This window comes from Oncorhynchus gorbuscha, linkage group LG21 (genome assembly GCF_021184085.1).
Source record: "Oncorhynchus gorbuscha isolate QuinsamMale2020 ecotype Even-year linkage group LG21, OgorEven_v1.0, whole genome shotgun sequence".
In the NCBI taxonomy this organism is placed as follows: Eukaryota; Metazoa; Chordata; class Actinopteri; order Salmoniformes; family Salmonidae; genus Oncorhynchus; species Oncorhynchus gorbuscha.
This window is the reverse complement of record NC_060193.1, coordinates 31,406,301-31,421,072: the sequence shown is the minus strand read 5'-3', so window position 1 is coordinate 31,421,072 and position 14,772 is coordinate 31,406,301. Positions and strand designations below refer to the sequence as shown.

The following is a 14,772-nucleotide window of genomic DNA, read 5'->3' as shown; positions in this document are numbered from 1 at the left end:
CTGCGGGAGGAACTGGTGCACTTCACAAAATAGATAGCTTCATGAGGGAGGAAATTTATGTGGATACATTGAAGCAACATCAAGACATCAGTCAGTTAAAGTTTGGTCGCATATGGGTCTTCCAAATGGACAATGAAGCCAAGCATACTTCCAAAGTTGTGGCAAAATGGCTTAAGGACAGCAAAGTCAAGGTATTGGAGTGGCCATCACAAAGCCCTGACCTCAATCCCATAGAAAATGTGTGGGCAGAACTGAAAAAGCGTGTGCGAGCAAGGAGGCCTACAAACCTGACTCAGGTACACCAGTTCTGTCAGGAGGAATGGGCTACCTGAAATGTTTGACCCAAGTTAAACAATTTAAAGGCAATGCTACCAAATACTAATTGAGTGTATGTGAACTTCTGACCAACTGGGAATGTGATGCAAGAAATAAAAGCTGAAATAAATCATTCTCTCTACTTTTATTCTGACATTTCACATTCTTAAAATGAAGTGGTGATCCCAACTGGCCTAAGACATTTTTACTAGGATTAAATGACAGGAATTGTGAAAAACTGAGCTTAAATGCATTTGGCTAAGGTGTATGTAAACTTCCAACTTCAACTCTATGTTATGTCGGAAAAAGTCAGTTAGAAATTATTCTGTCCTAGTTAAAAACAAGTTATCATCCAATAGGTTTGATTACATTTCCAATATCCTCAGAAACATGTAAATTCTGTAAGAGTGCAAATGTGCAAATTATGTGATGATCTGACAGCCTTCTGTCCCCTATCAACACATTTTAAACTGTTGGTGCCAGAGAAAATGACATAAGAAATGAATCAAGACGACTAGCTTGATTGAGCCTCCACCATGTATATCTCACTAGGTCAGGATATTTAAGCCTGAATATATCCACTAGTTCTAATATATCCATGACATTTGTGATTTCCTTAAGTGCATGAGGGTGATAGTTTGTAGTGTGATTTCCTTTACTGTCCATAGGAGGTATTTAAAACCGCATTATAATCTCCCACCATGTCTTGTATTGCTTGTAGGGTTGATAAACAATGATATATATTTTTTCAAAGATATGTCTTAACATATGCATGACCTATGCCACACCATCTTAAAAATAAATAAAAAATGCCAGCATGTACGAGTGTGTGTATAAGACGTGTAAGGAATGTGTGTGTGTGTGTTAGTGTGTTTACATGTTTGTCGATAGTGTGTGTCCTTCAGGAAGCGTACCCACATCACAAAAGGCAGAAAGAAAGACCGACAGACAGGAGTTGAGCAGACACCAGCTCAGGGATCAACACCTTGTGGAGTTCCGGAAAGGAACAACAAAAGCCCTGTGGGTCGACCTGTCTGCCGGCCAGCTGAGGGCAATTTCCTCTGCTTTGACTGGTGCGTATAGGCCACTCAAAGTAGGAGGTTAAGTACAGTAGAGCACAGCTGGTGACCTACAGTGCATTCGGAAACTACATTTACATTTACATTTAAGTCATTTAGCAGACGCTCTTATCCAGAGCGACTTACAAATTGGTGCATTCACCTTATGACATCCAGTGGAACAGTCACTTTACAATAGTGCATCTAAATCTTAAAGGGGGGGGTGAGAAGGATTACTTATCCTATCCTAGGTATTCCTTAAAGAGGTGGGGTTTCAGGTGTCTCCGGAAGGTGGTGATTGACTCCGCTGTCCTGGCGTCGTGAGGGAGTTTGTTCCACCATTGGGGGACCAGAGCAGCAAACAGTTTTGACTGGGCTGAGCGGGAACTGTACTTCCTCAGTGGTAGGGAGGCGAGCAGGCCAGAGGTGGATGAACGCAGTGCCCTTGTTTGGGTGTAGGGCCTGATCAGAGCCTGGAGGTACTGAGGTGCCGTACCCCTCACAGCTCCGTAGGCAAGCACCATGGTCTTGTAGCGGATGCGAGCTTCAACTGGAAGCCAGTGGAGAGAGCGGAGGAGCGGGGTGACGTGAGAGAACTTGGGAAGGTTGAACACCAGACTATTTAGACCCCTTGACTTTTTCTACATTTTGTTATGTTACAGCCTTATTCTAAAATGGATTACATATTTGTTTCTCAATCTACACACAAATACCCCATAATGACAAAGCAAAAACTTTGGTCTTTGTTGATGCACCTTTTGGCAGTGATTACAGTCTCCAATCTTCTTGGGTATGACGCTACAAGCTTGGCACACCTGTATTTGGGGAGTTTCTCCCATTCTTCTCTGCAAATGCTCTCACGCTTTGTCAGGTTGGATGGGGAGCGTCTCTCCAGAGATATTCAAATCAGATTCAAGTCCGAGCTCGGGCTGGACTACTCAAGGATATTCAGAGACTTGTCCCGAAGCCACTCCTGCGTTGTCTTGGTGGTATTCTCAGGGTTGTTGTCCAGTTGGAAGGTGAACCTTCTCCCCAGTAAGACATCCTGTGCGCTCTAGAGCAGGTTTTCATCAAGGATCTCTCTGTACTTTGCTCTCTTAATCTTTCCCTCGATCCTGACTAGTCTCCCAGTCCCTGTCGCTGAAAAACATCCTCACAACATGATGCTGCCACCACCATGCTTGACCGTAGAGCCTGATTGGTGGAGTGCTGCAGAGATGGTTGTTCTTCTGGAAGGTCCACAGAGGAACACTGGAGCTCTGTCAGAGTGACCATCGGGTTCTTGGTTACCTCTCAAGGATGATCACTGGAAACCGGATGCACCAGAGCTCAATTTCGAGTCTCATAGCAAAGGGTTTGAATACTTATGTAAAAGATATTTCAGTTTTTTTATTTTGAGTAAACTTGCCGATAGAGACTTCATGGTAAAGGAAACCAAGACACACAGAGCCAGGTGACTGTTGGGACGTGAGAGATGATCACAGTCAATTTACATGTGACTTCTATTATGGGTGCTGACTTATACTGTGTGACTGCTGGGAAGTGAGAGATGAACACAGACTTCTATTATGGGTGCTGGCTGGAAGTATAGAGGATGTCCTCTATTCATGGGTTCACTGTTATTCATTGCAGTGATCAATTACATACTATATCTGAAAGTCAACATCCTTAAATCAGGTCATATGAATATAATCAATGGTTAATATTTACATGTTTAAGTACATGTTAATTAAATGTTTATGCACATACTTATGTCTCATCTAAAGCTGTCCTGATGGCAGCGTGTTGAGTGATTAGATACAGACGGGGCCAAAGTAAGCCATTAAAGTCCAATTATCTCTCCAGCCAGCGAGCACGGTTGAAAGCCGAGTCGGCGCCGTGACGCCAGAGCCCAGCTATGAGGAACACTCGGAGCCTGTGTCCGTGTCACCATTGGGTCAGCCATGCGCCCCAACCCGGATTCCGACCGACATCACGGGGTTCCGACACGCTTATTAACGGACCACGGAAAGGCAAACGCCAGGCGGCTCTCTCGTTGGAAAAAACGACTGCGGTCTTTATAAATACACCCTGGTTCCATTCGGCCTGGACTCGGGCCCTAATAGGGGTGGCTCACAACCACGCAGCCCCTGATCAAGATCGGAAGCAGCTGTCTATGGTAAGCAGAGCAGACAGTCTGATGGAGGGACGTGAAACTCCAGGCCATCTCAATGAACGGACTCTCGAGTCAGGGAGAGGGTAACTTACAGTATATGTCATTTTGTCATTTGGCAGATGCCCTAATCCTGAGTGACTTTCAATAATTAAGTTCAGTATGGAAATTGAGACAAGGGGTTGTTCCTAGACACTAGTTTGAGAGGGTGTCTCTGAGTTAACGTCTCAAAAGGTATTACGCTGATGGCAGTAGACGGAAGCAGAGTTCGATTTGATACCATTGTGTGGTGGAACAGAATGTTGTAATTCTGTTTCAAGTGTTAGTTTCTTCCCGGATGGGTCACTTTAAAAAATAGCATATTCCTCTCTTTAGAGACGGATTGGGTTTGTTTATTTTAACACTAAAAAAGGAGCTAAATACACAGAAAGCCACGGAATTGTGAGGCAGTCCACGTTCGCAGCGTCATGCCGTCACTTGGAAACCTAAACTGAACCTGGGAACTCACTCTGTAGCCAAGTCGTTGCTGCAGCAGATAATGCCAGGTTTTCCTTAAGTGCGGTGTCTCTATTTTGGTAGAAAAGAAAAAAGGGAAGCTGAAGAAACGTCAAAGAAAATAAGCATCCTGAAAATGCAAATGCTGAGTTCCCAACTCCTTTTTGGCGCACTTCAGAGTGAGAGTCAACAAGCCCTAGGGGACAGGCAAATGTTTACCTTCCTTTTCAAACAAATCACCTTATTAATGTGCCCACTCTGTTCAGAAAGATAACCATATCAATGCTGAGGTGGCCACCGTGCACTAAGTGAGTTTTCTCCAAACTCACAGGCTTTTAGTGGGCTTTTACTAACAATTTTTAGGGACAAACACTAAAAATAGCCTTGAAAATATTTCAGCCTCTTCAAAATGTTGCAAATTTCCATCTTTGAGGAACCCACTCACAAAACCTGCTCCAGTAAAGACAAGGGTTTCAAAGAGTCCAATGAAAGCTTATGTAAAAGAAGATGATGATGGTACAGTTTCTCTCTCTCTTGAGGACTGTCATACTCCCAACGCATCATTTCAGAACTCTGTGTTCCTTTCTGGGAGACAGAAGGAAGGGCTTTGTTTGTTGAAACGCTAAACAAGCTAAATACACAGTGGCATTTAAAAGTGAGGAAGTCCACGTACACATTGTCACTCAAGCAAGCCCCAGCCATCAACCAACCAGAGAAACTCACTTACACCCCCCTTCCCGCTACCCAAACATAAGGGGATGTATTGTACTCTATATGTTCATTAGCACGTTTTAAAAAGGACAAACACTGATATGTTGTTCTGCATCTTTGGTAAATCCCATAGTTTCACCAGCATAAACGTCAAACATTTGCAGACTTGTACTGAGATTCAAGCTTTCACATACAATGCATTCGAAAAGTATTCAAACCGCTTCCCTTTTTATAAATTGAGTTACGTTACAGCCTTATTTAAAAAATATATATATGTATTCTCATCAATCTACACACAATACCCCATAATGACAAAGCAAAAACTGGTTTTTAGAATATTTTGCAAATGTATAACATAAAAAATAAATACTGAAATATCACATTTACATAAGTATTCAGACCCTTTGCTATGAGCCTTGAAATTGAGCTCATGGGCATCCTGTTTCCATTGATCATCCTTGAGATGTTTCCTCAACTTGATTGGAGTCCACCTGTGGTAAATTCAATTGATTGGACATGATTTGGATCGGAAGCAGACCTCTCACACACCTCTCTATATAAGGTCCCACAGTTAACAGTGCAGGTCAGAGCAAAAACAGAAAAAAAGGTACAAAGAATTGTCTGTAGAACTCCGAGACAGGATTGTGTAGAGGAGCAGATATAGGGAAGATTACCAAAACATTTCTGCAGCATTGAAGGTCCCCAAGAACACAATCCATTTTAGAATAAGGCTGTAACGTAACAAAATGTGGAAATAGTGAAGGGGTCTGAATACTTTCCGAATGTACTGCATAATATGTTGTTCAGTTATAGAAGTTCAGCAGGTGTGAGCAATCCACCAACTGTCCGAAATGAAGCACTTCTCATCCCAGAAAGGCTTTTTAAAATCACAAACCACAAACAACCATAACCACACTGGTCAACCATAAAACGACCAAGTGGTAAGACATCTCAGTCAGTCCACCATGTTTAAAATCTCATGAGCTCGCCCCATGACATTTCATCTAACCACGCTTGGTGTGGCGGTCCGTGCAATCATTAGTTCAAGAACTGTTCAAGAACCGCTAACCATAACCGCTAACCACCCCTAACCATAACCATACGATTCTTCAATTCTCATCTTAGTTTCCTTGAACTACGAAACATCATTTGTTTCCGCCATTGACACAGTGATGAAGGCCCATGTCTGTGAGGTCAGAGGTAATGATCCCTACTAATGCAACCAAGGTGACTGGGCCAAACATGACTTTGAGGATACAGTTACAGTTGAATTCTGAAGTTTACATGAACTAGTTTTAATGACTCCAACCTCAGTGTTTCAACCACTCCACACATCTTGTTAACAAACTATACTTCTGGCAAGTCGGTCAGAACATCTACTTTTTGCTTGACATCATGGGAAAATCAAAAGAAATCAGCCAAGACCTCAGAAAAAAAATTGTAGACCTCCATAAGTCTGGTTAATTTTTTGGAGCAATTTCCAAATCCCTGAAGGTACCATGTTCATCTGTACAAACAATAGAACGCAAGTATAAGCACCATGGGACAATGCAGCCGTCATACCGCTCAGGAAGGAGACACGTTCTGTCTCCTAGTGATGAACGTACTTTGGGGCGAAAAGCGCAAATCAATCCCAGAACAACAGCAAAGGACCTTGTGAAGATGCTGGAGGAAACAGGTATAAATGATCTATTTCCACATCGACATAACCTGAAAGGCTGCTCAGCAATGAAGAAGCCACTGCTCCAAAACCGCCATAAAAAAAGCCAGACTACGGTTTGCAACTGCACATGGGGACCAAGATAGTACTTTTTGGAGAAATGTCCTCTGGTCTGATGAAACAAAAATACAACTGTTTGGCCAAAATGACCAATGTTATGTTTGGAGGAAAAATGGGAAGGCCTGCAAGCTGAAGAACACCATCCCAACCGTGAAGCACAGGGGTGGAAGCATCATGTTATGGGGGTGCTTTGCTGCAGGAGGGACCGGTGTACTTCCCAAAATAGATGGCTTCATCAGGAAGCTACATTTGGTGGATATATTGAAGCAACATCTCAAGACATCAGTCAGGGAGTTAAAGCTTGGTCGCAAATGGGGCTTCCAAATGGACAATGACTCCAAGCATACTTCCAAAGTTGTGGCAAAATGGCTTAAGGACAACAAAGTCAAGGTATTGGAGTGGCCATCGCAAAGCCCTGACCTCAATCTCATAGAAAATGTGTGGGCAGAACTGAAAAAGTATGTGTGCGAGCAAGGAGGCCTACAAACCTGACTCAGTTACATCAGCTCTGTCAGGAGGAATGGGACAAAATTCACCCAACTTACTGTGGGAAGCTTGTGGAAGGCTACCCGAAACATTTGACCCAAGTTAAACAATTTAAAGGCAATGCTACCAAATACTAATTGACTGTATGTAAACTTCTGACCCACTGGGAATGTGATGAAATAAATAAAAGCTGAAATAAATAATTCTCTACTATTATTCTGACATTGCACATCCTTAAAATAAAGTGGTGATCCTAACTGACCTAAGACAGGGATTTTTTACGTGGATTAAATGTCAGGAATTGTGAAAAACTATGTATGTAAACATTCCACTTCAACTGTATGTAGGCCCTATGTGACCAGTTCCCCTCGAAATCCTCTCTCCACTTCCCCCTTTCCTCTGAAAAGAGGCTACATCAAACCAGTCACACAACCTTGGGTAAGGTCTGCAGAAGGTTTAGGTGCCAAATCATTAACCCTGCACCCTCACCATATGACCCCTTTACTACCCAGAAGGATTCAGCTCGAACCCGCAACCTTTCCCTTACAGCAGGGACACGATACCCATCTGCTGGACCACAGGAAATGCCTTCATTTTTTTTTTGTTTACAGCCAGAGGCCATTTCAGGCCAAGGGCATGCTGTTATATAGTGGCCCACACACATGCCAATGCCTTAAGGAAAAGTCCATACCTAAGTAAGCGTGTACATACTTACAGACACACACACACACTACACTCAATAACCTAGAGCTCACAGTCATTGCCAGAAGATGTACACACAACCACATTTTCACTCATGTACACATACACTCACAACGACTGACAAACACACAGTACAAAATACAGTACCCCAGTTATGCGTACTCACACAAAATAACTTGAAATAAATACAACCAGTCACACACACACACAATTTTTGAGAGGACCGCAGTGCAAAAGGCCAGGTGATCTTCTCAAATGGGCCAGATGGGAAAATTGAATATTCCATCACTTTCACTGAGGCTATTATCTCAAAGCTACAAACCAGCTCCCTTTACACACTCACACACACTAGCCCTACAAAGGTACAAGGTCCACTGGGAGGAAACCCCAACAGAGTTCCAACTCCCATGCGAGTCCCATTCCAAGTCATCACGCTCCACAGTTGAGGTTGTGGAAAAGTCAGGGATGCTTTCACGTTATTGATCAATTGATATCTCACTTTATTTTTGAGGTCCCGGTTTTGTCATATTAAAATGGACAGGCATGCTGTAAATGTATAAGCGCTGTCTAAATGAAGTATTTATTGCTTTCACAAATAGCTTCAGATGTCAAAGAGATAGATGTATTGAAAACTTTCAGACTGGGTTTCAAGGCTTATCTTGCATGTGCGAGAAAAAACAAACAGATTTAACATGCATTTCATGGCCTAGTTTAATGTTTTGACCATTCTTATCCAGTAATATTTAAACTGCGACAAGAGTACGTTCTGCAGAGACGAGCCTCTTTCATCTCACATGTCATCACTGATCCTTATCAACTAACAGGATCTAATGGAATTCACCTAAAGTAATGTCTATGGAGGCCTTATCTATTTGCTCTGGATGAGGATGGATGGCTGACTCCTGAGAAGAAGCAGGCTTCCAATGACAACTGTTGAACTGATAACCATAATTCATTTATTTAACTGGGTCTATTTCAGTGGAGGCTCATCAGAGGAAGGGGAGGACAATACTCAGTGAATGTCAGAAAAATATAAAAAGTAAAACATTTTTTTTACAGTTATCCTTTTTAGATAAAACTATACCAAATATATTCACGTCACCAAAACACACTGTTTTGCAATAAAGGTATACAGTAGGCTCAACACCACTCAGTAGAGTAGCACCACGGTATAGCCGTACGGACTTCATAACAGAACCTATGAGACTCATGGTTCTACCCCTCCCTCCATAGACTTACACAGTAATGATGACGACTTCCGGAGGACATCTTCCAACTCTTCCAGCTCTTGCAGCATGAAGTGACACATTGTCCACCCAATCATTGGATCAGAGAATGAATCTAGTACTGAAAGCTACAGCTAGCTAGCACTGCAGTGCATAAAATGTGGTGAGTAGTTGACTCAAAGAGAGAGAAAGACAATAGTTGAGAAAATGTTGAACAAATTCATTTCTTTAAAAATGGAGAAGCAAGAGAGAGAGCTAGTTTTATTTTGTTTTATTTATTTTTTCTCTCACTTTGCTAGTGAATGCAGCTAGTTTAGCCTACTGAAACACTTGGCTCAAGCAGAGAGAGATGCTATGTTAGCTAGCTGGCTATGGCTATCCAACACTGAAACTCTTCCAAGTCAAAGTAAGGGTTTGGTGTTATTAATTTACTGCCGCCAAGGCCCGCCAGTGTAACTGCTAAACTGTAGAGGGTTTACTAATGCATTAGTTCTAGTAGCAATGTTGACTATGTTAGCTAATATGGTGACAACGATGTAGGCTGTGGTTTTGATATGGTTTGGCAAGGAAAAGTTTTTTTGCCTAGTCACAGACAGCAGATGTGTTGTGCACTGAAGTCCACAAACGAAGGGAAAAGGTGAGAGGAGGAGAGCGCATAGATGAGAGAAGGAATTATACAACAAACTAAATGTTGATATGTGACTGCTATGAAAGTGAAGAGTGTGCAAAACAGTATTGAATGTTTCACTGTGTGTCACCTTGATTACTCTTAATTTCTCTCTCAACCTGTGCACCTACATTGTAAAATGTCATTCCAAGACTAGGTTGTAGCAACCTCATGATGGGTATAGGGAAAATTAGAGTCTCATGTATTAGCTTAAACCTATCAATATTACATTGAGCTGGGTGAATGGAAAATGAATGACAGTCATCTAATATGCTGTAATATAAATAAGGTCATGTTCATAACAAATAATCATCCTCCATTATCTTAAAATCTCTTAAGGATCGGCCCCTTTTCCCCCCAATTTTTGCCTAAATTGATATACCCAAATCTAACTGCCTGTAGCTTAGGCCCTGAAGCAAGGATATGCATATTCTTTGTACCACTGAAAGGAAACACTTTGAAGTTTGTGGAAATATGAAAGGAATGTAAGAGAATATAACACACACATTTTTATTTTTGTACCATAATCTTTGAAATGCAAGATAAAGGCCATAATGTATTATTCCAGCCCAGGTGCAGTTTAGATTTTGGCCACTGGATGGCATCAGTGTATGTGCAAAGTCTAATGTACCACTGTATTTCTGTTCAAAATGTTATCAAGACTGCCTAAATGCGCCTAACTTGTTTATTAATAACTTTTCATGTTCAAAACTGTGCACTCTCCTCAAACTATAGCATGGTATTCTTTCATTATAATAGCTACTGTAAATTGGACAGTGCAGTTAGATTAACAAGAATTTAACCTTTCTGACAACATCAGATATGTCTATGTCCTGGGAAATGTTCTTGTTACTTACAACCTCATGCTAATCGCATTAGCCTACGTTAGCTCAACCATCCCGCAGGGGACCCACCAATCGTTTAGAAGTTTTAAACGTCAACAACCTCCACTGGTCGATTTCTGTGTTGTAGGTTGTCAGCCATTATGGATGATTCCCCTGCTTATACCAACCTCATATTTCACAGGGGCCATAACGTTTTTGGGAGCATATGCACTTGACCGCCTTCATACCATTCAGTGGAGAAGAGCAACTTGATGTCTTTATTCTGACATGGCTCCAATTGTGTGAAAATCCATGCAGCTACTGTAGTTTGCCTCATTCCAGACCTCACTTATAATGACCCCACTTATCTGTGCTCTTGGTTACCCAATAATCATGTTCTTCTTTCATATAAAGCTGTTACTACTTTACTACTACGTTACGACTTGCCACTCATATCAGCATGTGTGTGAAAGTGACTGCCTTGCCACTCATATCAGGATTTCTGTGAAAGTGACTGTTTAGGAGTCATTATATTAACCCTGGCATGGGGATTACGGGGTCCACCCCAGTAACAAGGCCTTTTGTTCAGCAGGCTGCTTGTTCCTCACTGATCCTATAGGCTCCTGTCCCTTGAGGGCATGAACCAGACCAACATAGTCAAAGATGACAGCGACACAATACTGTAAAACACCATCCTGACCTGATATTAGATTAACAGCTGTTGAATTTGGAGCCGTGAGGAGGAAGTGGTGGTTCGCCAAACTGCACTCAGCTCTGGTGATGGGTAACCTTGACTGAGACCTGTGCCAGTAGCCTGTTCCCAAAGCGTATTAGGATTGCTGATCTAGGATCAGTTTTGCCAGTTAGATCATAATGAAGGTGATCCTATATCTAATATACACCTTCCTAATATTTAGTTGCACACTCTTTTGCACTCAGAACAGCCTCAATTCTTCAGGGCATGGACTTTACAAGGTGTCGAAAGCATTCCATAATGCTGGCCCATGTTGACTCCAATGCTTTCCACAGTTGTGCCAAGTTGGCTGGATGTCCTTTGGGTGGTGGACCATTCTTGATACACAAGGGAAACTGTTGAGCGTTAAAAAAAACAGCAGCGTTGCAGTTCTTGACACAAAACAGTGCACCTGGCAGCTAATACCGTAGCCTGTTCAAAAGGAACTTAAATCTTTTGTGCTGCCCATTCACCCTCTGAATAGCACACATACACAATGCATGTCTCAATTGTCTCAAGGCTTAAATTAATGTTTAACCTTTCTCCTCCCCTTCATTTACACTGATTGAAGTGGATTTGACAAGTGACCTCGGTAAGGCGGCAAAGGTAGCCTAGTGGTTAGGGTGTTGGACTAGTAACCAGAAGGTTGCAAGTTCAAATCCCCGAGCAAACAAGGTACAAATCTGTCGTTCTGCCACTGAACATGCAATGCTCACTGTTCCTAGGCCATCATTGAAAATAATCATTTGTTCTTAACTGACTTGCCTAGTTAATTAAATAAGGGTTCATAGCTTTCACCTGGTCAGTGTTCCCAATGTTTTGTATAGGGGTGACCTGATCTTAGAGCAGCATTATATGCTGGACAGCACCATTGCCAATGCTTTAATTCAGCCATGCTCAGTTGTTTCAGAATTAAGGTGATGTATAAGAGCTGTACTGTACAGGCCAGCCCCGTGTGAACAAACACATGGACATATAGCCTACAGTGGCTAGGTAGCCTACTCCCATCTTACATTAGTCAGTCAAAAATAGTTGCTTCAGGCCACATAATCTAAGATCATCGGACCCTGGAGGTGTGAAGTTTAAGGTTACACACAAGCAAAATTACAGTAAAGGACGCGCTCCAACGGTTGGTCGGTCGATCGTTCCCTATGAAGATATCGTGCATTCCTGCCGTGCCGGCATTCCTTGGCAATGCACAAGAATTTAAAAAAAAAGGTGACTGGCGACTCCCGGTGCAGTCAGTTTCCAGCAGGACTGTGTGTGGCATTCCTCTGAGAAAGCGAAGCGGTAAACATGCGTGAATTTTAGGCAACGGTGTGTGTTGGAATAGCACGCTTACCTGTAGTGGCTACAATTGCGGCATCAGACGCACGGTTCAACATATCGTTTGAGTAGCTGCTTTCCAATCCCAGTACCGCAGAGATGACGAGTCCACGTAGCAATACAATCACTGCTTGGTAGAAGAAGTAACTCATCGTGAGGGAAGCCACTAATTGTTCTCGGTGTGAAGGGACGATCAATCAAACGATGGCTATGCCAAAATGGAAAGCTTTCTCCAACGATTCAGCCGGGTGCCAAGACTACGTAGAGAATTACGTTTTGGGCAGAAATATTCGAATGTGTCGAGTCACAAGAATGGAACGTCAGACACAACAGTTGTTAGATAAAATGCACCCAACTTAAAAAAATAAAATAAAAACAGCAGTGTTTAGATATACTCATATGGTGTGGTCTATAACAGCAAAAATAGTCTATATGATTTGTTGGTGTAACAAAGAAATGCTCCACTATTGGCATCTATAATGAATTCTAGGCCTGTCTACATAAATAATGATCTAGCCTAATTCAAGTGTTCAATAACTTCAAAATGAAGATATTAGGAACCTCAAAACTCCATCCGAAAATGACACCATTGTGTGACATGCCACGAAGTAACGTTAGACGTCAATAGATTCCCCTCATGTGTTCCTTAAGGATCAATATCAGATTATAATTATTTTTACGATTTAAAAAAAGGTAGCTAGCTCTGAGGCAAACCGGTAGTCTACTATGTTAAAGTCAACTTCAAAAGAAAAAAAAGTGCAAATGGATAGTATAAAATCTTCTGTCTAGTAAAAAAAAACACACAAAAAAAACAACACGACCAAATAAATAGGCTATAGCTTGCTGCCAAGAAAAATAAACTGTGTATCCAACGCGGTTTAAAGTGCAATGTATCCCGATTCTGATGATTGAATTAAGACAAAATAGTCTCTGTACTCCCACATACAGTATGCACACATCGGGGTTGCTTTCAGCATATTGAGCACGGCAGTCAGAGGTCCGCCTCCTCATATGAATGTAGCAAATCCACTCTGCAAAAAAAAAAGAAGGAAATCAACAGCTTCTCTCTATCGCCCTTCAGTTCCTCCACCGCGTCCACCGACTTTTTAACTTAGATTAAAAGTTCATGTCAGGTATTCATGTCTTCCTTTGTCTGCTTCCCCTGGCGTCTCAATTACATACCGGCTGATGCAGATACTAAAACTATGGAGCGGAAGTCGGTATGCAAATCACTTGACATATCAGACACTGCACATTAATATCTCCCTGATGTGTTGGGGACATGTACGCTGGGTTGATGCATTGTAACAATTTATCTTCTGTTTCTCGGGAGTGAGTCTGTAGCGGATACAATGTGTTTTGTTGTAGTTGAACACTGTGAAGAAGTCCTTGGATTTAAACATTTCGGTTTCCCCAGGGGCCTGTCGCTTTGCTGAACTGCATCCAAAAAGCAGAGGAATTCTCCTCAGACATTTCGGGGGAGTTTGCACGTCACGTTGACGCGGATGCTCAGATCGGTTGATTGTTTTCCACTTCCCTTTTTGTATTGCTCCCCAGAGTCCCCATGGCTTGACAACTGCCGAATCATCCAACGTTTCCTCTTTGCTGAGCACTGCCATTGGCCAGATTGTCCCAACATGGCAGAGTGTGATTGGTTGCTCGAGGCACCCCTTTGTCACTTTTGAACGTGCGTGTCGCGGGGAAAAATGTCCCAAGCCTTTATTGATAAGGCAAGTGGCATGCATTTGCAGGCTAGGCTATATGCAACAGAATATTTAGATTTAGTCAGATGACAGCATATTTCAAACAGCATATTGGCCGCCTCTGCTAACCAGAGCCTCATGTGGCTCTGACCTTCACTTTCTGGGTTATTTCCAATACATCTGCAGTCATGGTTTTAAGAACATCGGTAACCAGGCTACAGTATGCTATTATGGTATCTCAATGTGTCCCCATTTAGGCTATACATTTTAATAGACTCATGCATATGCTTCTCTAAATTGAAGTAGTGGCAAATGACAGACCAGATGTTCATGTTATAGCCTCAAACACTTAAATAGATGCTTTCTTGGATGCTTCTTTGACATTGAAATTAATACATTTTGTCCACTATTCCAGTAACTGTATCATTACTATCAGCTGGACCACGTTTACAAATGTTATATTAATACCTAAGAGTGCCACCCAGTGAGACGGGGCAACCTGATAGTGCCATCTACATGAAATCTTTCAACAACGGCCAGCGCAAGAGTGATGACGGATGGGATGGCAGTCATGGGCTGATGACGGCACATTGC

At 42.2% G+C, this 14,772-nt stretch overlaps 1 protein-coding gene across 1 annotated transcript in view; it reads right to left on the bottom strand.

Annotated features, from left to right (window-relative positions):
- Window positions 1–13,673, bottom strand: part of LOC124008009 (stromal interaction molecule 2-like) — a 144,771-nt gene extending 131,098 nt beyond the window's left edge. The window contains exon 1 of the mRNA XM_046318925.1: window positions 12,492–13,673. Within this exon, the coding sequence (XP_046174881.1) occupies window positions 12,492–12,627 (136 nt within the window). The 5' untranslated portion in view covers window positions 12,628–13,673. The remainder of the gene's footprint in view (window positions 1–12,491) is intronic.
- Between the last annotated feature and the right edge of the window lie 1,099 nt (window positions 13,674–14,772).